At 47.6% G+C, this 25,347-nt stretch overlaps 1 protein-coding gene across 13 annotated transcripts in view; it reads right to left on the bottom strand.

Annotated features, from left to right (window-relative positions):
- Positions 1-25,347, bottom strand: part of TSPAN32 (tetraspanin 32) — a 32,925-nt gene continuing 7,578 nt past the window's right edge. For 4 of the 13 annotated variants that reach the window (XR_012586816.1, XM_074585708.1, XM_074585706.1 and 1 more), the window contains 5 exons: positions 21,805-21,879; positions 8,019-8,120; positions 5,772-5,864; positions 4,069-4,152; positions 1-1,857 (listed from right to left, as the gene is read on the bottom strand). Coding sequence is in view for 8 of the 13 variants with exons in the window: in XM_074585708.1 (XP_074441809.1) it covers positions 1,762-1,857; positions 4,069-4,152; positions 5,772-5,864; positions 8,019-8,120; positions 21,805-21,879 (450 nt within the window). In the remaining 5 variants the exon portion in view is untranslated. Of the gene's footprint in view, positions 1,858-4,008; positions 4,449-5,771; positions 5,865-7,511; positions 7,837-8,018; positions 8,121-21,804; positions 21,880-25,347 lie in introns of those variants that run through there. The other 9 variants (XR_012586818.1, XM_074585707.1, XR_012586817.1 and 6 more) reach the window with 7 other exon arrangements.

Raw genomic sequence — 25,347 nt, 5'->3', positions numbered from 1 at the left:
GCCTTTTGCAAGAAATTCATCTTTATTGAAACAACCATGAGTCACACGAGCTGCCAGCTGGCCTGAGGAATAACAATAGCAGTGGCCTGGACAATAGCAGCTGGAGCTCACAAGGGAGATTGTCTTTCTCCAGAGAGCAATATACTTAATAGTACATATATACACACAAGCGAGTCTTTCCCCACTGCTACAAAGTGGGTATGTCGGCAAACACATGTCACCGCTAAATCCCTGCTAGACCGGGGTGTGTTGGTGACTGCCAGGAGGTAGCTCGAGTAATACTCTGGAGCGGTTTGAACTTGATCCGGCTTCCAGTGAAGTCAATGGTGAAGCTCCGCTGGTTCCAAGGGAGCGGGATGAGGAGCAATAGCCCTTTCCACGCCCCACAACAAAGTTCTTTCCAACACAAGAGATTTGCAGCCGTGTTAAAACGCTAACAAGGAGCTGTGGGCTGTACTGCTGTTCTTGCACGTGTAACAGCCCCTGCCTGAGGGGCAGGACCCATCCTGAACATCAGCACGGGGGGTTCCACATTCATCTCAATAAACAATTGCTACGTATTGCTTTTTGTGGCTAAAAGCCACACCGGAGGAGAGGAGTGAAAGCTGTTGTTGGTTCAACAGACATTTCACATCGCCACGTAGTTTACAGCCGGTTTTCCAGCAGGTGCTAAATCCATTGCAATGACGGGTTTCAGCTCAGAAGCAGCTCTGCCTCCTTGCAACGAGGGCAGAGCACACCAGGGAGCCCTCCTTTGAGCGAGACTGAGCCGAGCGCTTCAGTTGATTGAGGCTTTTTAAATTTCTGTTTATTATCGATAAGGTGATGTAAAGAGGATGTAGAGTTGGACTTTGTATTGTTTGACCTGGCTGGAGATCAGTCCTGTTCTCTTATAGATTTAAACTTCAGGCCGGCGTGTATGTGTAATATCAAAGTCCTTTTGTATTGCACAGCAGCGCGGTGGGCTAGTGAAGCGAGATAAACAGCTAGATAAAGCTGGAAGTGGAACAAGCCCCTGTGAAAACAGTGTGGCATCGAGCTCTAGGAGGCTGACTAAATCTTAGGAATTAAAAAATAACAGTGTATGGCATTAGCAAGGAGGAATAAGAGAGGGATATGTCCTTATGCTGGTCATTTGCTTCAAAGCAATGCACTGCTTTCTGATTATTTTTTTTTTCCTGATCTCTACCAAAAAGCTCTGTAAATGTGGCAATATTTGGAAACAGGGGCATAACAGTTGACGGTGATTGGATGCCTACATACTTGAGGATGATCAGAGACGTGCCCAAAGTCAATCACTACGAGTGTCCAGGCTAGGAGAGCACATCTCCTATCAGCAATGACACACTTTGCGTCCATGGATTTGCTGATAGCAAGAGATCGGTCCCGGGCTGTGATCCAAAGCCACCTTCCTAGAAATGTTGCATCTCTGGGGGTCACAGAGAACTGCTCAGATGGCAGTGCAAGAGAAATTTGGTTCAACGCTGAGATTTGTGCTGGGCTTTTCTCTCCATTTTTGTCCTAAGTGGCTCTTGGCGTGCTGCTTGTGGAGCTACAGCCCCTACGTCCCCCAGCGAGGAGATCCGCATCTCCGAGCCCAGGTGCGTGTCTCAGTCCTTTTCCAAAGGGGAAACACGTGACACATGTCCCGCCATCTGACCCCATGCAACGCCTTCCCGGGGGATTTTGTGGGTGACTTCAGACATCTTCCCTGCGCCAAGAGCTGGCTCTACCTGGTAGGGATGCCCAGGTGGTGCGTTTCTACCTCTCTCGCAGGATGTATTTGCCTTTCCGGTCCAGGTTGCTGCTGAAGTGGATGGAGAACCAGAGGAATGAAGTCAGGATCATCCCGTAAACCTAACAGGAAATAAATGAGATGGGCACACAATTAAATGCCGAACTGATCATGATGCTCCATCTGTGAAAATAAATGATCGTAAATGCTGCCTGTTAGTCCACTTGGCACTTCTGAATTTATATATCAGCATGTCACATTTTTCTTAAAAGAGCTGTTTTCCAGTAAAATGATGAGCATCAGTTCCAACATGGGAGAAGAAAAAACCCTCAACGCGTGGTTAAAGCATCCGATTGGAATTAGCACTGTACGGCTCAAACCCCCTCCTAAAAATACCAAGAAGTGAGATGAGACCAGGAAATTCAGATTTCAAATTTCTGCCACAAAACATTCTTCTATGCAAACAAACATCTCTCTCATAATAATAGCCCTTTGTAAAGATAACACAGGGAGGAAAAAACCCACAAACAACAGACCTCACGTATTGTTTGGAGTAAAAAGCCCAACAAAACAAAAAAAGACCCTAAAAAAACCCAAACCCCGCCCCATGCACGTGCACGGTTGTGAATGCAGAGGACAGTATTCTTCCTCTGTATTGTCATATTCTGCCCGGGATATCACACATGAGCATTTATACAGGCAAGATAACGAAGGTAAGGCTGCTATGGGGAGGATAGCGAGGGCTGCAACAACATGCTCTTTCCTAAAAGTCTGCCTTAACGTGCAAGCACCTTTGCCTGCAGCTTGACCTGGGGGCACGTGTGCGTTGTTGGCCGAGGGATGGTGACATCAGAGCGGCTATAGCCCTCCTCACACGCTTCCTTTGCATCCTGCCATCACAATAGCGAACCGCGCGGAGAGCCTTCCTCTCGCACACGCTTCAAAGATAGCCGCCTTATCTGGCTAGAGCATCAAGCTGTGAAAAAAGATATATAGCATAAAAGCACTCCCGCTTTTGTCTGAATATAGCTGCAGTGAAATTCTTCCTATACCTGAGAAAAATTAGAAAGCGACACCAAATACTCACACATGACTTTACTTTTATAGCTCCCCAGCTGTACCCGATGGTTTTCCTAATTTACTACTAGCAGCAAAAAATACCGAAGCGTTTGCTCCTCTGGGTTTTATTTAAATGGAGAAGGGTCTTTTAACCCCATAGTTGTGCCAAGGCAGACACAAGTAGCAAAACAATCTCCAAACACACGTTCAGTCTGGAAAGGTCGCCCCAGCTGGGGAGCAGCACGGAGATATTGCAGCAAACGCCAAACCTCCCTTCGTGCTGAAGCAAAGAGTCTCCTGGCACGTGCTCTTTTCTGGCACGCTTCACCACACATGTAGGGCCCTCATGTAGAGGCAATTACAGTGACACACCTCTGCCAATCAGTGGGCGGGAATACGAGAAAGCTTTGATTTAATTAGTGGTGCTCTTCAGCTCCAAAGGGACCGTCCCCATGCTGCCACTGGGCCCCCTCACTGCTGAAGGACACACTCCGCTCTCGGCATTTCATTTTTTCTTTTGTCCTCCCCCAGACGAGACTCATAAATTCAGTACAGACCCTTTCTACCCAAGAAGATGATCCTACCCCTCCTCTGCAGGATCCTCCTTCAAAGACAGCATCTGGGAGCCCAGGCAACATGCTCTGCTCCTCTCCTTTGCATCCTGCTCCTCATGAGCCCGTGCTTCACCTACCCACTGCCTGAGATGCACCTTACTGGGTTCATTAGCGGTCATTAATAGGTTGAGACCTTCCCTTTCTGCACAGCTCTCCAGCTCCACTGCTGGTACTCAGTAGCTTTCAAGACCTTCTAGCTCTGGCCACACAAAGGGGCTTCCCAGGCTGAGCTGGGAGGCAGCCAGCGAGTGGTGGGCAAGGAGAGGCAGCAAGTTTCCTAAAATACAGAGCTTTTACTGCATATCCTTTTCCACAATTGCTGCCGGCCTCCCACCAGGTCCACAAGCCCTGCGCCAGGCGACATGGCCTGTCCCTTGCAGGAGAAGATGCCTGGGCAGATGAGATGCCGCAGACCCGCTCCCGCAGCTCCCCGCTGCCCTGCCTAGTTTGGGCAGAAAAACCATGCAGGAGCAGAAAAACCCCTCCAGCCACCAGTCTGGCCAAGACAGGTCCTGGCCCTTTCTTAATTTCCATGGTGGAGTCTACTACCGCTTCATTCTCTGCTGCCAGTATCCAAACTTATCTGAAATCCCAGCTTCTGGGGGCTAATTTAGGAGCCTGCCTCTCGGGGCCAAAATGTGAAGGAACAGACATAGCTACCGTGAAGACGATGGCGATGCCCAGCAGCGTGGAGACGAAATCCATGTGCTTCTTCAGGAAGTCCCGGATCTCTTGCAGGCAGTCCTGGAGGAGAGAGACACCCCTTGCAGCACGGGAGCAGCTCGGTGGCGGGCTTCGTCCCCACAGCAGCACTTGCCACAACCCCAGATAGAAAGGGAGGCAAGAGGGGGCTGCAGCATTGCACGGCTGGGCTGCTCTGTGGCCAGCTCTCCTTTTTACTGAAGATAAACACCTGCAGTATATTTTCTGCAACTACAATACACCTATGATTTTCTCGGTGTGATGTGCTTCCGGCTGGGGAGGATACGTGTGCGCACAGGTAAGTGTGGTCACACACAAGCTTTTTTCCTTTCCACCCACTGGAAAATGGAAAAAGGGAAATGAAAAGATGGAAAAGCCGAGCACACCATAATGCTAAATACGTTCCCCAGAGATACTAATGAACAGCTCAGTTTTACAAGGTGTTGCAAGCATTAATATACATTAGCCTTAAGCATGCCAGCGGCCCCAGGAGAATCCAGGAGGTGTTGGCCAAGAGAGCCGTTTCAAAAAATGCAAGAGCATGCCCTTGATGAAGTGATTTGCAGAGCGAGGTGAGAGCACTCAAAGCCAAGAGCGAACGTAGCGCAGCTACCAAACTCCGACCTCCCCGGCTTGCAAAATGCATCCTCCTACCCGCCTCCCCCGGCTCGCCACCGGAGGAAACACAAACCATTAGTATGGGAGGAACAGAATCACCCCTACGGTGCCCAGTTTCTCTCTCTGTTCTCCTTTCCTCTCCTTTCCTGCCCTTTGAGCTGAGCTCGACCCTGCTTCGAGATGGGACGTTCCCGGCAGTGGCGCTTTGAAACGCTGCCCCGCGGGCTGACGCGTGCCTGCGCACCACAGCATCCTGCGAGTGCTCGACATCTTCGCCTAACAACGTTTGCGTATAGCTGTAGCAATGCGGGTTTGTTTTTCCTAGGGACGACATAATGACGCTGGCGGCTTTAGCTACTTCAGCTGATTTGGCTACTCCAGTGGAAGAAAAACAATCATACAATAGATTTGCCCAGAGAGCATGAAGTCCGCATTGCAGCTGCAGCGCAGAGGCAGTCTAATACTGGTGGCTTCTCCATCAGCCTCGCTGAGACACTGCAACAAGGAGGAACGAAGTGTACTTGATGAAGCTACTGTTGGGCGCCATCACCCTGCTTCGTGACTTTCTCATTTTAATACCTAGTTAGTGCCCTGGTAGAACGGTATTACAGCAAATTCCACATTTGCTGTTAGTGGGACACCATTTTAGCCTCAGAAGCTAGCGTCGTGTGGAAAAGTCCAACAGTTCTTTTGAGCTCAGACGTATGCTCGTGATACCTCACACTTCTCTGCAGAGGCAGGAAACGAGGAGGAAGCCGGAGGGGAGCGACAGGCTGCAAACACAAGCATTTTGAAGGCTTTCTAGAGCTGGAAAAAGGAAACCATAACTGCAGGTCTGAGACCTGCTGATCCACCGGGGCTCCTCCAGCGGGTGAGGTTCCTCCTTATAGACACAACAACTCCCCAGCAAAACAAACCCCAAACCATAGCAACCCCAAACTATGAAAAAGCCACAATTCTCATTAACGCTTAAGCACCAGTGAGCCTTTAACAGCAAGTAGTGGCACAACCCTACTGCGGGGTGCAAAAAACCTTTCCCTTACCTGTCCCACATCGCGCACCTGGCTGGATGGGCACGTCTTGGTCTCAACATTGGCTGTGTCCCCAAATGGAGAGTGCTTCCCGCAGCACAGGAACTGGAAGAGAGGGAGAGGTCTGCCAGCTGCTGGCCAGGGCTCTCCCCTCGCCGTCAGCTGCTGCGGCAGGAGATGCCAGCGATGGGCCAGCCTTCCTCCCTGCCGCCCCAGGCAGGGCCGCACAACCAGGGCTGCCAGGAGCAAAGCACGGAGGTATGCCACCAACAGCTGCAGCAGTAGAGGTTAAATTCAGAGGATGCGGATGGATCTGGCCCCAAAAGTGCCTGTGCTCCTCCAGGACTGCTGCCAAGCCCTCTCTCGACGGTCACACCAGCTCTCACAATGGCTGCTCTGGAAGACCAAGGGATGCACAGACTCATGTTGCCAGCACTTGTTACGGGCTGAGGAGGTGTCCTGGGTTGAGCGACACAGGACTAATTCCCTCTTCTAATGCTGTGGAAGACTGTACTTTTAGAAGACTCTAGTGTCTGAACTCAGGAAAATATTTACTTTATAGCCAGCTAGGCTATGTGGGATTCAAGGTCTCAGTGTTTTCAAGCCTTGCCAGGTGCAGGGATGAGGAGGAGCGAGGCCTGAGCATTTGACCCAGGCTGGCCAACAGAATTATTTCATACCATGAACGTCACATTTGATATAAACTAGAAAGTTTGCTGCGTAGTTTCTCTCCCCCTTGATGGCGGCAGTCCAGAGAAACTCCTTGCCCCAGTGCCGGACTCCTGAGCCCTTCCCTTCCTCCCAAAGCCATTGCGCTCCCAGTGTCTGACATTTACTGTCCACTGCTGGAAGCACACACCTTCCTATGGATATAATTGGCTGAGTGTAATTCTTGTATATCTTATATTAGTATCAGAATTAATACTGGTTCTTTAGTATTATTGTTAATTGTTTAGTCTTACCCTATTAAATTTATCTATATTTCAACCCTTGTGTTTCCTTGCTTTCCCCAGTTCCCCTTTCCAGGTGGGGAGGAGTCATTGGGTGATAGAATAATTGTCTAAATGACAACAAATTGCTATGGGTTTGCTCAAACCGTAACAGGAGAGTGTCCTGGCAACTCCCACTGTGGAGCTGGTTTCCTACAGCCAGGAGAACTGGCCGGCTTGGAGCATTAGCAGAAGGAGAAAAAAAAGTAGGACTAGAAGGACTGTTTCTCCGTCAATTAAAGTGGCTAAAATAAGCAATTGATGAAGTGGCCATTGTGTCTGGTTCTTCTTGCAAGGGGCACTCTGGGTGTGCTGCTCCACAAGACTGCAGAGCAAGCACCGCCACGCCTGATCATGTCTCTGAGGGCCACCACCATTGTTGCAATGAGAAACATTTGTCCTTTTCTGTGTTTTAAGAAGCAAGGATGAAAACAGCTTCATAAAGTATTTGTTATGATGATTTAAGAAAACACAGAAGGATAAAGGGAGCTGCATGGGAGGTGGTTGGAAACAAGCGAGCAAAGCTGACCTTCTCATCCAGCCCTGCTGCATGCCATGAACTCATTACCCAAAGAGGTCCTGCTGCGCAAGGAGACGGCATCTCCTTTTACTCAGTGGGGACTCAGGAATTACCCGCCACGGGGCACATCCTCACTCATCTCTGACGGCTTTGAGGTCAAGTGTCCTCCTTGCTCTCTGGGCAACCACCCTTGCCCACCTACTGAGCTGCAGGGAAGTCCCCTGCACCAACCGCATCCTGGGTGGTGGTTTTGGGGAGCTTCCCAGCAGCCTCCAGCGTCGCAAGAGGCCACATACTCAGCCATAAGCTCAAGGGTAAACAGAAATAACCGAGTTCAAATACTTCTGCTGGACAACGTGGAATTCCCCCGCTCACTCTACCTGACCTGTGACACCAGGGGGTTTTGTATCCACTTCTTCATACGACAGATATGGAGTATGGCAGAGGGCCTGCCAAGACACACAATATATACATATCAGCTACAGCGTGGAGGCTTTGAAAATCTCGCACCAGAGTGATGTTCAGATAGGCGGCCCTTTCCTCCTGTTGATAATCTGGTTGGTCAAACCTGGGAAAGGAAGAGTAGGAAGGAGGAGCAGAATTCACAGCAGGCTGGAGGATTTGGTTCCCAAGGGAAAAGCGCACTGCAGCATCCATGAGGCACGGCACAGGCAGCAGCCCCAGTCTGCCGAAACCATCGGGAATATAGCCCAGGGCAAGGTTTTCTGCTAAGTCTGAAAGACAACTTACTGCTTCGTGGATGGCAGTCAGCTCGTGCCTTCTGAAGCTGGAGGCGTTCCTCCTCACCTCCTCGTACACAAGATCGTACACATCCATCATGCTGTCTTCCACCTGCGATGAAAGCAGAGATCTTTACGTGGAAAACACTGACTGCAGTCGTCTCTGGAGGGAAATATGCTCCTCTCGCATCCCCCCAGAAGGTCTCCCAGGTATAGCGAGACAAGTAGTGCAGCTATTAAACCACCACCACGCAGCAGCTGGTGTACGACCCACCATGCACCATGAGGCACCTACAGCATGGCGAGTCCCATGAGACAGGCTGGGATGCTGCACGTGTACCACCTTCTGCCACGTGTGGGCCCTTTGGCATCACGCCAGGGTCTCACCAGCTGACAGCTGAAGCTTTTGGCCAGTTTTGGATTTAGGGTCAGAGAAGAACTCTGGTGCCCGCCTCCAAGTCCCTCTGCTAGGCAGGGGTGGCACCATCTCCCTGTCCTGATGGGTGACTGTGAGGACAGGCACACATGACCATGAGATGCTAAAATGAAAAGGTGAGAGGACCTCAGATGGCTGGCGTTATCCCAGCAACAGAGGAGTTCCTCCAAATACAGCCAAAAAAATAACAGAGTGATTCAGCGGTGAATCAGTCCCTAAATATTTACCAAACGTGTGAGAACTTGCAGCTTGACAGATCCCAGCCAACTCCCACTCGGGTTTCAAAGCGACAAAATATGAAAATTGCCTTCAGCACCTGCAGTCAAAACCTTATTCCTTCCTTTCTTTCTCCCTCTCTTCCTCACCAGGATTGATCCGAGCGGACCTGCAGGCAGCGCTTGGCTTTCAGGAGGGGAAAATCGGCAAGACAGAGGGAGTGGGTGGCCATGCAGGGAGGGACGGGTGCTCTGGCAGCAGAGCCATCTCTCGGTGAGACTTTTCAGCTCAGTCTTAAGGGGCTGTGCTTGGAAATGACTCTTAGGGGAAAAAAAACCCCAACGCCGTGTGCTTGGGGGTGAAATCGGGGTCATTCAAGGTGATTACAGCCATCACTGCAATATTGTTCTGCCCTGCTTGGCTGTCCAAAATGCAAGAAATTAACAGAGGTTGATAACTGGGGAGGGGAGAGAGGGAGCTTGTGAAGATTACTTATACCCGACTTGGCTCCGTGCCACCAGGAATAGAGTTTAAAGGCTCACATCGGAAGATTTTCCATAGCTACCAACACGGCACAGAAGTGGAGGGGCTTGGGGGGGTTTCTCTGCAAGCAAAGCTGCTGTCCCCGCAGGACGGTCCATCACCCGTCACGGAGCGATCAGGAGGTGAGGCAGGAGCAACCCAGCTTTAGCGAGAGAGGTCTGATGACAGACAGGGCACAGGTATTCCAAGCCAAGGAAAAAAAATCCTCCAATGCTGAGCTGTCCCACGCAGGTGAGGAGAGAGGATGCTCATTTTGTCACCCCCCTGTATCAGAGTGCATCGAGCCGGATGGGCGCAGCAGTAAGACAAGATCTCTAGCAGACTCGTGCACGATCCTTCCCCTCAGCAAACCTTAAACCCCGATAAAAAAGGAAAACATCCAAGCTTTTCTAAGTTCTTGTGGGCCATGAAATAGCTTTCCAGCAGCGGCAATTAAATAAATGGATTCAATAAAAAGAGCATCCATTTCCACTGAAGAATTGGATTAAGAATAATGAAAAAAAAGAATCATCTTTTGACCTCCTCTTGTGGCCTTGTGTTGCTGAGGAAGGAAGGAAGAACAGAGCAGATGGCTTCTTAACCCAAGAGATTATTAACTTTCAAATATTCCAACCCCAGTCTGAGATGCAGGAATAAAAACTATTTTGTGTTGTGACAACATATGTGCGGACCTCAGTAAGGTAATGGTGCTGCATGTGCAATTTTCGCCTTTTGATATTTATCATTAGGCTCAGGATGCTGAGCTTCCCTCCAAAAGGCCTAAATTTTGATGATTTGGGGAAAAAAAAAAAAAAAAGAAAAAAGGTGGGGTTTCAAGTGAGTTGCTGGGTTCAAGCAAGAGTTCAAGGGTTGGAAGCTATCTAGAAGTTTAACATTAAAGGTCTACTGAACACTGGGCCAGGAAACGCTGGAACAGGCAGTTTTAAGCCCTTTGCCTTGTCTGGGCACATTCCCCATACCTCACAAAACAGAGCAAAAATGCTCCTTTGACTGCAGTGAGTTTTGGGCCAGATCTGGTTGCTCAGTTTACAACTGTATTCAACTTAAACCAAGGTAAGATGAGACTTTGTCTGGTGACATTTCATCTGCAGAGACCATCGCAGGCTCTGACCACATCACCAGAACCAATTTTCTATGCAGGAAAGTCAATGCTCATTAGTATTTTGTCCTAATAATAAGCCACAGGGCCCAACTGAGGCTGATGTCCTCCACTGCAGCTTCTCAGGTGGTCACGCTGCACTAAGCAACTCGGGAGGAGGACAGGTGAGCTGCCCAGATGTTGGCAGCTGCCAGTCTGGCAAGTTCCTGCTGGCCACATGAAATCACGAGAGGATCGATTTGACCAGAAGAAGTCCTGCCTAGTGCGGTGGCGCACGTTTGCGCCTTCCTCCTTATACTAGGTATCATGTAATGACGGGAGATTTCGTCTGCTTGAAGGAAAAGAGTGGCTAGGAAAAAATTGAAGGAACAAGATTGCCGTAACAAAGTTATGGCAGAAAATTATTCCAACTGTTGGAAACAATATTGGAAGAAACCACAGAAGTCACCGTTTCACAGCCAGCTCGACTACAGCAATGGAGATGATGATGATGAGGGTAATCTCCAGGTACATAACGACTACTAAAGACTTCAGTTGCGCCCTGTTTCTGAGCGTGCTTGCGAGATGGCTTCTCAGTTATTTATTGTTTTGTTTTTTTTTTTTTCCATTTTGTCAAGCAGCCTCCAAGAACTGAAAGCACAAATGATTAAGTGCAGAACGTTTTATAGCAATAATTTTCCTTTAGAATGTGTGTCTGGGCAAGCCTAAGAGTACAATTTGCTGATTAGTCTTTCTTAGCATTTCTATCTAGCAATTACAGCTAGCATTTATATCCAGCTATTCGCTGAATATGCTATTCAGGTCCTGGTAAGGAAATATCAAACTAAAAAAAAAAAAAAAAAACCCAACATTTTTTAGAATGAATTGACTGCAGTTCTTCCACCTCATCTTTCTGATTTTTTTTTCTAGGATCATTTGATTTTGGAGGGGAAAATTGCTGTCTTCGTACAACGTGGTGGTCTGTTTTCAAAGATTATTGCAGAGAGCTTTCTCATTTAAGTATTTCAGAGGTGGGTATAAAGTACTAAATTTCAGTATTTATCACTGGCTGTTTCCTTCTATGCAGGAGATTGCGTCACAGAGCACAGGAGAGGTCTCATTTAACACGAAATACAAGTGCAAAAAAAGATTGCACTAATGAACCATCATCTTAGCAACTTTTCTGCCTGGTTATGTTTACACCCAGAGCCGCAGCCAAGCTCTGAAACACCAGTCACACACGGCAGCGTCTATCCATCCCAAAATGGCATGCTAACTCATGCATGCCTAACGACGTAAAAAAAAAAAAAACAAACCTGAAAGCATGAGACAAAGTCACCAGGTGGTTTCATGACCTTTCTTTATCTGCAACATTATTTTATCCAGCAGACGCAAGTTCATCCGTATGTTTTCCTTTGATCTGGGACATAACAAAGTGAGGAGTTCGAGAGCAGCACTGCTTCGTGCCATCCTCAGCAGATTCCCATCGCACACTACACTGACAGGCAAATTTCACTCCATTGCTTCAAAATAATTTTCTTTTCCTGTTTCTTACAGCAGGTGTTGGAGGAAAAAAAAAATTTACAAACAATCAGGGTGCTTTCTCTCACAGTTAAGCAACAGGATGGCTTTTGAGTTCGAGTGGTTACGCTGATAGTGTTAATAACATGCTTTAAGAAAAGCACAGCTGTGCCCCATCCCTTAACTCAGACAGTAGTTAGCATGGAATGGACCAATGCAGCTGGAGAAGAGAAAGTCTGTCTGGCCTTCTTTTTGAAAGGTCTTACACTCCCCCCACACATTAGCATCTTTATGGTCAAGTGGATTTTCCTGTTCCTAGTGATGTGTTGTGACCCACTGCTGGGGGAGTATTTCTGGATGGAGCTCTCCCTTGGAAGGAGATGGCACCTGCAGTGTTCGTCAGTGAAAAACCCCGAGAGCCGAAGATGAAGCATCAGTTGGGCTTTGGCTTAAGAAAAATCTCCAGGTTAAGTGATATGGAGGTCACACCTTACAGTCATTCTTTTCCTGGAAGATGCTGGGTGAAACGTTCCAGCTCTAAATGAGTCAAATAATTGCTGCCTCCCATTTCTGTCTGCATTCCTTAATGAAACATTCATTTAGGGATGGTATCGATGGGTTGTTGGATACCAACAAATGGAAAATCACCACTGAGATTGATGCGTCTGACTCCATCTGACTCAATAAAGTAGCATTTTTCATTTAAAGTAAAAGAAAGAAGGAATTTTGAGACTGTTTATCATCCTCTAAATCCTTTAGCTCCCAAGATGCAGAATTTATGACCACAGGAAGGCATTTACTCCAAGCCATTAGTGTTCTTGCCCTTTGGCTATTAGAAACGAAAGCAAATTTCAGTCTTACCTCCTTCAAGAGGAAAACTGACATGTCCTGACTTGGGTTATTTATCAAGGATAATTTTTACCTGTAACTGGATTTGGAACAGAAAGATGAGAGGCGGAGGTCACCCTTTGCAAGCCAGAGGTGTCAATGAATCCTCATCCCGCTGCCAGTGAGCACCTGAGCTAGTCGCTTTGATGCATGTTGGAAAACTAATGTAGACTCATACCAAGAAGAACAGTCTGAGACCTACTCAGTGAGATATCTTTGCAACAGTCCTTGGCCAAGAATCTCTCTGAGGAGCTCAAGGAGGACATAGTGAATGGAGATGTCAGGACTGTCTCACAGACAAGCCCATCTCTCTCCTTTCTGATTAACAGGAACTCTCTTGACATGGCAGAGGAGGAAGGCAGGTGTGGAGGATCCTCCTCTCCTGTGGCTCTTCGTGCCTTTGAGGTACCAAACCAAGCACACGTGCTGCAGCCTCAGAAGAAAGTGCAGCCTCAGCCCTTCATGTTCTTTCAAGCGTTGCCCAGAGGGACGTACTCACCAGCACCACTCAGAAATATCCCTTCAGCAGCAGCTACCGCAGACTGCCTCACTTAGCTATAAACTGCACGTTAGTCAGTTAAGATGTGAAACTGGAATAAAGCGCTTGGCGCACTTAAAATCATTCCTTGCTCCAGTAAGGAAAACACTTTTGCATTTCCCTGTCTCTGTCTTCCCTTTCCTCCCCAGCGTGCGGAAACGCACGTGTTCACAGGATGTCAGAAAGGAGCCAGGGCAGATGCAACTGCTTGGGTTTGGATACGGCAACGATGCAACTGCAGCAAAACAGAGGAGGGAAAACTGCTCCGGGTGCTTTAGCCAGGCTGCAGAGCAACTCCCACCACGTGGATTGTGCCCGTGGTAAGACGGGCCCCATGCTTGACCAGGCTTTCATTACAACGTGCTGCAGCTTTGTATTTCCTTAATAGCATGTCAGCTCCCTCCTCTCCAGGCTTCCTAAAGCCAATCCATCCCAGCTGCAGAAATCCGGCCAGCGCTGCAAACCAAAGCGGGCTTTGGGGCCCCCTGTGGAAAACTGGAGAAGATAAGAAGGTGCCGCTCCCCCTCCGACTGCTGGTGGTCACTAGGGACCGCTAATGCAAAAAGAGCGAGAGCCAGATGAGGCTTTTAGCTAAATGGTTTTCGCCTTTTCTTTCCAGTATATATAAGTAAATATATATATTATACACACATACATACACACACATATGTAATTGGGTTTTTTTTAATAACTTGTGCACTTCCCCCACTTTCTAGTATTGGAAAAGGACCAGGCAACCCCTGACCATCTTTTGGTCCATCACTGAGGGAACACACAGAAGGAGAGAGAACAAAAACCATCGTGGAACAAAAAATTCAGGAAAAGCAAAGCCTTACAAAACTGTTTCTCTCTGATCCCAGAGCTTCCATCAGGTCCTTGCACAAAACATTTTAAGCAGGAGAAAGCACTGAGTTGTTACACTGCTCAGCTCCTCCTTATTTCCCATCTCCATGCCCCAAAACAGCAGCAAGAAGTCTAGCTGTATGGGTGCTATACAACCCGCCCAGGCAGGGGGACATCACAGCCTCATGCTCAACCAAGCCGCAAACCCATGAAGCCAACTCTGTGCTACTCAGATGCAGCCAGGAGCATCACCTTGTGACAGTGGCAGAGCACCAGAAACTTTATAGGGAAGCACAGAAAAACCAGGCAAGCAGTTACTCAACACCAACAAGTTTTTGTTTTTTTCCCCTAAATCCTCCAGATCTGGGGCTACATCCCTTGTGATTAACACCAGACTCAGTGTATCAAGGTCCTCTTGGCATTTTGGGTTTGGTTGTGGGTTGGTTTGTTTTGTTTGGTTGGTTTTTAAAGAAAACTTTAAGTATTTCAGTCCATTTTGTAACAGAACCGCAAACCCAACATGCCGCCAAGGGCCCACACCGACGCTCTGTGCTCCCATCATTCAGACACACGATCCAGCAATTTATGAACCTCTCGACATTGTGGTGAAATTATCTCAGTCATCTCCCCCCCGCCTCGCCCATAGTACTTCAAACCACCACCAGGCAAGACCGCTTCGAACAGAAAATATTGAAAACCAATGAAAACAGCTTTATCTTTAAAAAGGTTGTGTCGGCCCCAGAGCAGCACCGTCACCTCCAAGCTGGCCGTGGCAGTGAGCATCCAACAGCCACGGGGAGGCTGGATGTGCCACAGTGACAATGACCATCCGAGTGGCCTCGGGTACCACAGCTGCTGCTGCTGGAGATGGGAGCTCCAGCTAACGCTCTGCCACGGAAAGCGACAGAAATGGGGCCGCATGGGTTCAGCGTCGGGGCAGCCATAAATTATAAAACTGATGAGTGCAAATGCCTGTGTGGCACGTCAGACAAAGGACAGCAGAGTCTCGCTGGGTGAAGTGGGCCGTTACTGCGTGATGAGAACATAAACTCCAGGAAAGAGTCATGATTTTTAAAAACAGTAAGGAAGGGGGTAGGTTTTTCCTCTCTTTTTAGTTTTTCCAATAGGCTTCAGAGACAAGCTCAGTGCTTGCTTTAAAGTGATTTGGCTTGGCAGAATAACAGCAAGAGCAAGGCGGGGGGCATCAGATTATTCACAGTGTTTTGGCAGCCAAATCACTGCTTTTTGAAAACACTCTTGAAAGACCCCCACGAGCGGCTACAATCCTGATCCAGCCCCATTGAATCAGAAAACAAAAGGAAACGGCCGGTACGCTTCAGGTCTGGTTTCAGAAAGCACCTGACCACACCTTCAGCTTGTGTTTAAGTCCCATTAAAGTCTCTAGGACTTAAACCTGCCTTTAAGCACTGCCTTCAGGTGAGACGGACTGGGACCTGTAAGAGTTTGCCCCAACACACACCGGGAGCAACAGAAACAAAACACACCCTGGAAAAACCACAGAATTGGTTTGCCACTGGAAGGACCTCTGCAATCCCACTTAAGAAATTCCCTGGGAAGTGCTGGGTCACTCCTTGCGTACCTGCAGAGACACGCAACGCACGTGCTGGGTTTTGAGCAGGCAAAGACAGGAGACCCATCTCCCCAGGAAGCCAGGCAATGCTGCATCCTGCATCGCAAGGGTGCTGGTTGGAGGAAGAGCTGCGGACAGGAGAAGGCCAGCGCTGATCCCACATGCAGGGAAGGGAGCAGGGAAGCTGCTCTTTTGAAGAACTGGCCCCAGGTGCAGCAATGCTTATTATTTTAACAGCTGCAACTGCTAATTCCAGGCCCTGTTAAAAATCACTGCCTCAAAAGATGCCACCTGGCTCATTAGCAAAGCATAAAGACTCTGTTTCCCCTTCCCAGGGTGAGGAGGGAAGAGGAAAAAAAAAAAAAGTTCTTCTGAAGAAAGTTTCAAGCAGAGTAAGATGGCAGGAGAACCAGAGTGTGTATGGGTGGTTTGTGTTCCCCATCCTATAAAAGGCTAAATCCTCATGTTTATTCTCCAAGTACACGCAGTGCAATGCAAAATGTTTTTCTATGCACTTGGAGCCAAAAGCCACTGGTGAAACCTCCTTGCGAAATCATCCAACAACTACAGGGACCATTTGAAAACTAAGAGATTGCCATATCATCGCAGCCTGTGCAAATACAAGTGACCTCTTCATCCAAAGGATGTGGGAAATGGGGCCTTTATGCCAGAAACATGGGCAGCTGTTTGCACCAGTGCTTAGTTCCAGATCTTCCCCTCAGTTGCGAAATCATAATTTAATTGGTTTTAAGCGAAGGTTTACCTGCAAATGAATCTCTGTAATTAAAAAGCTCGTTCCGTTGCAAAACTCCTTTCATGCTGTAGCAATTTTATTTCTGCTGATTCACCCTGCTGTCCTGACCGGCTCACGGGGCCGGCGTCGCAGGGCTGCTGGAAGGACCTTCTAAGCTGCTGCGGAGAAGGGGAACAGCAGAAGATGACGTGACACTGAAACTTCCCCGGCCTCTTTCACAGCGGGGCCCAGAACGAAACCCCAAACCTATTTTTGTGTTGGTTAGCGAGGGTACCAAAAGTCTTTTATACCGCAGCTGCAAGGCTACCGTTTCCTCCAGCCTCTGCTGGTAGGTTTTTAAAGCAGCAGGTAACGGGTGAGGAGAAGAAAACCTGGGGAGGAGGAGGAGGAAGCGGCAGCCTTTCCCACCAGCTGTGCCAGATGTGGCATAAGCCTCTCCTCCATCCTTCTCCACATCCCAGGTCCCAGCTGCATTGGGCCACGCTGGGAATGACTAAAAGACCTCAGCCTAAACAGGCAGCGGTTTGTGGTAAAGAAGCTGCCATAAAAATAACTTTGGAAAACAAGACTCAGCTCTTTCTATTCAGGAATCAGGACTTCCTAACGTGGCTGAAAACCATCCGAAAACCTCATCATTTCCGTGGTTACCACAGCTGTTTAGAGCTGTTTAGGTGCTCGTTTAGAGGTCTTTCTTCCTGCCCTCTCTTGTACATCGTTCTCTCATTCACTTTTCTTGCACCACCAGTGTCGATCCTCAGACAGGTTTGTGACGCTTTCCTACCAAGGCCACATTTCCCACCAGGGCCACATTTTGGCCAGATGGCCAACAAGGAGGGCAACCAAATGTGCTCCTCACCCTTGTAGAGACCCTTGTCTGCACTAGGTTGGACATGGAAAGGGATTAACTCCCTCAAATGATTTGGCCCAGGCAGAAAAGCACACTAGAGTTTCACAGGGGCTTGGAGGCTGGGCTGGGGTGTTTCTGTAGCCGTGGGCTTGCGAGCGTGATGGGACAGAGGTGAAGGAGGAGTGCTGGGCGCAGCAGGTGAGGATGGGGCTCAGGAACAAGCCAAGCTCGAACATACTGAAACATGAATGGCTCAGCACTAACAGCTAGCAGGAGAAAAGGTCCTTCAACAACCTCCAGATTACAAATATTTTCATTTCAGATTTTCCTCTGAGCAGCTGACCTGCCCAGAGAAGTTTTCACACCTCTGCAAGTGACAGCAGCACCTATTCTGTCGGTGCCGTTGGTTAAAAGGCAAAGTGTTTCTTTGTAAAGTGGGGGAAGACCCTAACGGAAAGGCTGCATTATACATGCTGGCAAGACAGGGGGAGGATCTGGGATGTTGCTCTTGTTATTTGTTCTTCCTCATTTTGTTCATGAGCAGTTTATTAGTTCCTCATTAAAAGCACTTTAACTCAGACAGATGGATGCAAAGCTGCCTGAGAAGACAGTACAGAGGAGGCCCAGACCTCACAAAACCCATTAATCGGCCAATAGAGCAGGAATAAGGAATAACTACAGTGCCGAACAGAGGGATCAGCCTTTTAGGGTAAAGCACGATAAACTTCAGATTCAAGGTTTTTGTGTGTCTGGTATATGGTATTTTAAGAATAAAGATGGTTGACACTGAGTCTATGTGGGATGCAGGTAACTTGAAATTAAAGCATGTGGCACCTGTCTAAAAGAATTCGTTTGGGAGCTACAGAAGGTCACAAATGCAGAAAAAAACATGAAATGAGAAGATTCATGTTTTGTTTACAGTGCCCATGTCTGAGAAAACAGAATATTTACAAATAACTCTTCTTTTTCTCTTGTTCTGTGTAGCTTTTCTGTAAGAAGTACTGTAAAGGTCTCTAAAGGAGTCACAAAGGCAAAAAGAGCATCTTGCTTTCATCATGTTCAAACGACATTTCTATCTACTGCCTCTTGAAAATAACCATCAAAACAATTTTTCAGCTGAAAATTGGGCTTTTCCATTTTAGATGATTTTGTGAAAGAAGGGTCTGCTTTATGAAGGAAATGTACATTCTTTCTTAACTTCTTTTTGATCAAGAGGAGTAAACCACTGAGAGCATCTGCCGTGGTTTGGTGCAGGAGGGACCTCCCATCCCCTGGCTTGCAGAGGGAGGGGAGGGCTCCGCTTTCAGCGCTGCTTCCATTCGGCACCTCGCCCCTGGGGAGGGAGAGGACCCAGCTGGCATTTTCAAATGGAACAGGCTGATTTTCTGTCCGGCCTTTCACTGGGAAGTCAATGTATTTGTCACGGGAAAGACGCAAATTTTTGTTTCAGCCACGAACGTGCTCTCGGAGGCACTGATTCAGGCACGTGTAATGAGCATATTCATCCATATTCAGCTTTACATCCGCAAATTCTCTTCTTGATAGCTGCGTACATCCCATTAGGCTTACAAGACACCCCGTCAATTTGGCTGAGTTTCATTTTTTTCCCCCATATTACTGCAATTAGCTATTTCTGACAGTACTGACACGCAGTAGGCTGGGGGAGGACACCTGCTTTAGTTTTGCTCTTTACTTTGAGAAAGTCAGAGAAACAAACAGCTCTATAATGAAACTTCAAGAGTCTTCCCCCGGCTCCATTTGGTTTCCTGTGCTTTCTGTGCACTCTCTGTCTTTCTGCCCAGTAAGGGAAGTCACGTCTGCATTTCTCTCTCATTTGCATTTCTCTCTCACATCTGCATTTCTCTCACTGGTGAGACAGTTACCTTTCAAACAAAACCAAATTTCCATATGTTTTGTAAGTGACACTTCTAATTAAGTCTTTCCTCATTTATATTCCCTGTCTCTCTTAGCATTTTAGAAAGCGGAGAAACCCAAGACTACCTCTAATGGTATTTTAATTTTTCTGTTGTCAGAAGCACTGCTGGTTTTCTTCACCCAGAAAGTAAACATTTTACAAAAAAACCTCATCTTGTCTAGTGGAAACTCTTTTGCTTAAAGAAACCCAACCAACTACTAAAGCTAACCATAACACATGTGTGCATTTACGGGCAGGGCACTCAAAGCAAAAAACCAGGAAAATAATTTGAAGTAAAAACAGATGTGGTGATTAAGAGATATACAGAGAAAGCCATTCTCCCTTAAATATTTGCAGCAAAATGTTTTTCTGAATGGCACATCCCTGTATTAACCCAATACACAACTTTCTCTTTCAGCCTTTTTACACCCTACTCTATGTTTGTGGCTTAAAAAGTATAACTAAATAGTTTGTTTGGATAACACAATTTCACCAGACCAACCAGACACACTTTCTGGTGCCATTTATCCTTTACTAACACAGCTTTTGTTTCAATCTTCCATTACAAACTTCTGCAGAAGAAGGAAACTGTGCTCAAGGCCTCCCTTCTGTGTTGGTCATGAAAACAAAATGAGTTCCATATTAAACTGTTAGTGTGAAAATAATAATTTTTTATAGTTTTGCCTGAAACCAGGAAAAATATATGCAGAGGCTGCAGAAAGGCTCTTTTTCGGGGATGTCCAGCTCTGACTGAATCTGCTTCTGCCTGGTAAGTGTAGACATAAAAGATGCTGCTGTGCCATCAGCACTCACCCTAACGTTTCCAAAGCAACTGGACAAATTCACAGAGGAAAAACCCACTGAAAGCACTAAAGGCAAAGGCACCAGCAGGTGCCACCAGCAGGCAGCTGAGCCACAAGCCGTTGGCATCTGAAAAACCATTGCTTTGTGCTCACTGGGTTTTTATGGTCCTACCTTGGCCGACAGCAGGTGTGCCTGTCCAAGAGCGGGCGCCTTTGGTCTGATCCCGTGTAGCATACTTCAAAGGATTTTCAACTACCGTGGCCACTGGTTGGGTCTGGACAAACTTTCTAGAGAAGCAGGATCTTACCCCTCCCCTTAACCCTGGCTTTGCTCTTTAGACTTCTGCTTCCAAAGAGACTGGATTTTAATTTTTGCACAGGACATCGAACCATTATGGGACAGGGCTTCTTGTCCCTGAAAAGTGCAATTGCCACAGTGGATTGAGTCTCTGGTGTTTTGGCGGAGTGCTTCTCCAGCACAGAATGAAATCCCTTCTGATGCTCTTTTCCTGACACGCTGGTCCTTGATCCCCCATAACATCTGTAACCCTACAGAGGTGAGCCGGCAGCATCAGCGTGACCCTAAACCATCGGGATGATGTTTCACATCACCCATATCCTCATCGCTGGCCAGAGCATCGCAGGTTGCAACACGTGCCTGGAGCTCGGTAGGAGCAAAACGGAGACGGGGACCAACCTGCTGCATGAAACGTCTAACAAAGTCCCAAACGCCTACCTGAATTACTGGTAGATAATCTGGATACTTGCCTAAAATATCTGTGTTCTGCTTTAAAAATATAGGAGTCATGATATTTTGCCTGCCTAAGTCTCTTAAAATGTTGGGGTTTTTTTCAGTGTGGGGATGCAGGAAGGGGAATTAAGACCAAACAGCAAAAAATTCCTCTGAACGAGAAGACGAATAATCATAAAAAAGCAAATTATATCAGATTAGGAAAGGGTCAAAAAGAAGAAAAAAAAAAGAGCCTAAACTTCTTTAGGTTGCTAAATATTAAATTCACTAGTTCAATGTCTGCTTTCCCCAGCAGCCTGCTACCCCGGCCCCAGGGCCACCCCAGCCCCGGGGTACAGGCACCCATGCGATGCGCGGGGCTGTCCCTTAGCAACTCTACACGCCTCGCCTCGGGCTCCCCAGCACCTTGCAGATCCCACGCCATCCACCACACCACCAGCAAGCTCTGCGTTAACAATTCAAACCCCCAAACCCCCGGCAGATTCGACCAGATCCTGGCAGATCTCCGGTCCAGCGTGACAGCGAACCCAAACCACCAGTTTTCACATTGTTTTTTTTTACTGTACCGCTGCTGCTCATCAATAAAAATACCTCCTGGGTGTTTCTCCTGGCCATTGCCAGAGACAACCGGAACAGTCACAACCTGCTGCTGCCTTTGAATAGAGGCTCCCAACTGACGTTATCAGGAATTCGAGCTGGCTGGAAATGACTTTTCAAAAGTCAAGCATCTCAACTAAAACAACAAAAAACCCAAAACATCCCCTGCAAAAAAATAATCCCCAAGCTATTTGAAACGAGACTTGCATTTTGTGTCGCCTTCAGGACGAAGCCTTTGCCCCACGTGAGAGTTTTGGTGGCTTCTCCCTTCAGATGACCCCATCGCAGAGGCAGCTGATGAAGACAGACCCGTTCTTGGAAAGGATGGATGCAACAAAGCACGCATCTGATAGACCTCGGTATGGACGGCTTAATTACCACCAGATGTCCCTTTTGCGGGAGAAAGCATTGCTACAAAAAAAAAAATCTCCATCTGACATGATGCTGGTGGTATTTCCTAGCAGCCGATGCTTACCTCCGTGCTGTGGGTGTATCTCCAGCAGGCAGCTGGGATCAATCCGCAGAAGGCCAGAGCAAAACAGAAAAATCCCTGAGGATAAAGAGGAAAAATACCATCAGTTACAGCATGGGGAGAAAAGTATCCATTTGTAAACACCATTGGGATGTCATTAATGCGCTCGCTTGAGCAAGTTTAGTTAAAATTGGAGCTAAACATCACCTTCTTTAAATAACCCTCATAATGCTGGTTACTTAAAGGAAATTAGATAGATAATAACGTGATTCTCCATCAGGGGCCCTCTAGTTACACTGTGGCTGTTTGAAGGGATCGACCAAAAGAGGACCTGGCTTCCTGCAGAGCGGGTAACCTGTTCTGCCCAAACTCCTCTTGGGAGAAAAAAAAGAAAAAAGAAAAAAAAAAAGGAAAGAAAAACATTGTTTTTACAGTATGTTCCTCTTCTGCAGCAGAACCGTGCCCCAGAATACCTCCTCCTTACTCATGGGGTTCAATCCCCTGTGTTTAAAATGGCTATCAGTTTCAAAGAGGGGAAGACCCACCCAAATATTCCATAAAGGAGGGAGTAACTGGGGTGGAGAGCAACCTTCTCTGGAAAAGGAGCTGGATTTTCCCCTGTTAGCAAGGTGGCAGCTACACGGCCAAGCCGCCTTCCTTAAATCAGCACCGTCCCAGTTAGACAAAAGGATGACAGAAATATAATCGAGGCCAGCAACTGACCCTGAAGTGTCAAAACAATAACGGCAACGACACAGGAGGCAGCTTGACTTTTGCCTTCTTCCCTGGGCATGCGGAGCTGGAAGTTAGATGCTTTGTCTCTTTATTTGAACAAATCTGATCCCAAAAAAAAAAAAAAAAAAAAAAGAAAAAATCCATCCTGATGTAAACAGCGCCTGCCTGTTGTGACAGCTGGACCAAAGGATCTTGTTCACAATAAACAAAAAAAAAATAATAAAAAAATTAAAAGGAAATAAAAAAGTGCCTGTAAAGCGTTTGGAGGTCATATGGGCTCATCAAATATAAATCCACAGCTTAGTCTTGGAATGGCAAAAGATGATGAATAAGCACCAGACAAAAATAATTGCCTCTACAAGTTTTTCCGCGAAACCGTCCCTCTTCCAACATGAAGTTATGTAGCAGGGGGAAATCACCCAACTGGCGGCAGCTTATTTCGGTTTCAAATTTTTTTCTACGAGCATGTTAATAACATGATGCAGCTGAAATAACTTAAAAAAGATTAAATCTTTCACAAAAGTTTACCAAATTCAAGGAAAGGAAGAAGAGTGTTGCTGCTACCAATTCTGTTTCACCAAAAGTCTTTGCTTAAAAAGTATGATTGGGTTTTTTTTAAAAAAAAAAGCCACAAACTCCCTATATGCAGCAGGAAAGGAAAATGTGCTACTTCAAATCCTGGAAATGAACATGAACATGCCAATAAAATGACTTTTACTGTTTTTTTGTCCATCTGCTGCCTACTGTGTTTTGCTGCTGGTGGCAAGATGATGCCTTGCCTGGGGACTTTGCTCCAGGAATAAGACTGCTGCTGGCATTTCCCAACACTTGCAAAAAAACCTTAAATTATTGATGTCCAGTCCCTTGGCAGCTGCCTGGCCATATAGGTGGTGAGATCACTTGCTGCCTTGCCAGGAGCTGAAATGGAATAACAGGAGAAATGGGACCCTAAAGGAGAGGAAAGTCCGATCAAACGCTGACATGACAAGGGAGATACGAGTAGCGAAGATGGGGAAGAGCACGCAGGGTGAGATGCCATGGACCAAAGCACGGCAGGACCAAGCCTGAACCTGGCCAGGGTGAGTGGTTCAAGCCCAGCAGGTACAGCACAAGTTGGAGGGCGAGGAGGTGAGGTTACACGGGCATTTCAGGTCGCTCCTCACTAGGACCAGACCCTGCATTTTGCACCTCCTCCAACAACTTTCCCCCCAAACAAACAGCATAACGAAGTCAATATTTTCATCAAAATCATAGAATCATAGAATCTTCATGGTTGGAAAGGACCTTTGAGATCACCGAGTCCAACCACACACATACAAAAAAACCCCCTACAATCTCTGTCACTAGAGCATGCCCTGAAGTGCCAAATCTAGAATTTTCTTAAACACCTCTAGGGATGGTGACTCACCACCTCCCTGGGCAGGCTGTTCCAGTGCCTGACCACTCTTTCTGTAAAGTAATTTTTCCTAATATCTAATCTAAACCTCCCCTGCCGCAACTTCAGACCATTTCCTCTGGTCCTGCCATTATTCACCTGGGAGAAGAGGCCAACACCCACCTCTCTCCAGCCTCCTTTCAGGTAGTTGTAGAGGGCAATGAGGTCTCCCCTCAGCCTCCTCTTCTCCGAGCTAAACATGCCCAGCTCCCTCAGCCTCTCCTCATATGACCTGGTCTCCAGACCCCTCACCAGCCTGGTAGCTCTCCTCTGGACACGCTCCAGCACTTCATTGTCCCTCTTGTACAGAGGGCATAAAGACAAGGCAAACGAGGCATAAAGACAAGAAAAAAAGAAAATTATGGCAGACATAAAACACAGTATTGATAGCAATGTGAAAGCTCTTCTGCACATCGCTCCAGTAAGGGTGTAATTGAGAGGACCCACCATGAACCTGGGAGTGGGAACAACAACACACCAGTGGCACCACCCAGAGTTCTCCCCCCATGCTCTCCCCCACCAGCTCCAGCACTTAAGCCACCTCTCTGGGGCCAGAAACCCCAGCAGATTAAAATCCTCCTTCTCATCTTCCCTTTCTCGGCTCCACCCCACATCTCTGGAAGTCCTTCACTTCCAGCATTGGGTCTCCCTTTATTTCTGTCTAGCTTCTCTGGGAACACTGAACCGCAGCCCCTTGGGAAGCTCCCCCTCCATCCAGCTGGTGCGGAGCAATTACATGGCTCTGAGAACATCTTATAAATGAATTATAGCCTGCTCTTTCCCTTTGCAGCCAAAAGGCTTTTGGAAGAGCAACTTTCTAATTACATTAGAAGACATTTGGAGGAAAAAAGAAAAAGGCAAGGCGTAGTTTGCATACGAAATGCAGAAGGGTCGAGGCTGGTTCACCATCTCCCAGACCCTCGGAGCTCCTTGGAGCCGGCCATGGGCTGCTGCCTGCTCCCTTTGCAGGAGGCAGCCACATCAGCCCCGCGGAGGGCTGTCACCAGCCAGACGTCAATTACTCTTTTATGAATGACCTTGTTTCCATCCTTGCTGCAAGGAACAATTTGTCTTCGAGAGACTCGGCAGAATCCGCAGAAGCAGCGTCTCGTCTGTTGCCTGGTGCCTCTTTTAATTCACCTTTCTGAGGCTCCCCCTTCGGTTAAGGGGGTCTGCTTCGGATGAGGGAGGGATCCTTTAGCTCAGACTGGATTCAGCAGTGCTGCCAAACCCCCACAATCCCAGGGAAGGAGCCGACCTGTGCCCTGCTCTGCTCCCTCTGCGTTTGGTGCCGCTGTGGCCATTGCCGTGGCCAGCTCCTTGCCAGACTTCGCAGCCCAGGGGCCGGGAAGAGGGGGTGGGCTAATTTCAGATTG

This window comes from Larus michahellis, chromosome 4 (assembly GCF_964199755.1).
Source record: "Larus michahellis chromosome 4, bLarMic1.1, whole genome shotgun sequence".
Classification (NCBI taxonomy): domain Eukaryota; kingdom Metazoa; phylum Chordata; class Aves; order Charadriiformes; family Laridae; genus Larus; species Larus michahellis.
This window is presented reverse-complemented; position numbering and strand designations above follow the sequence as displayed.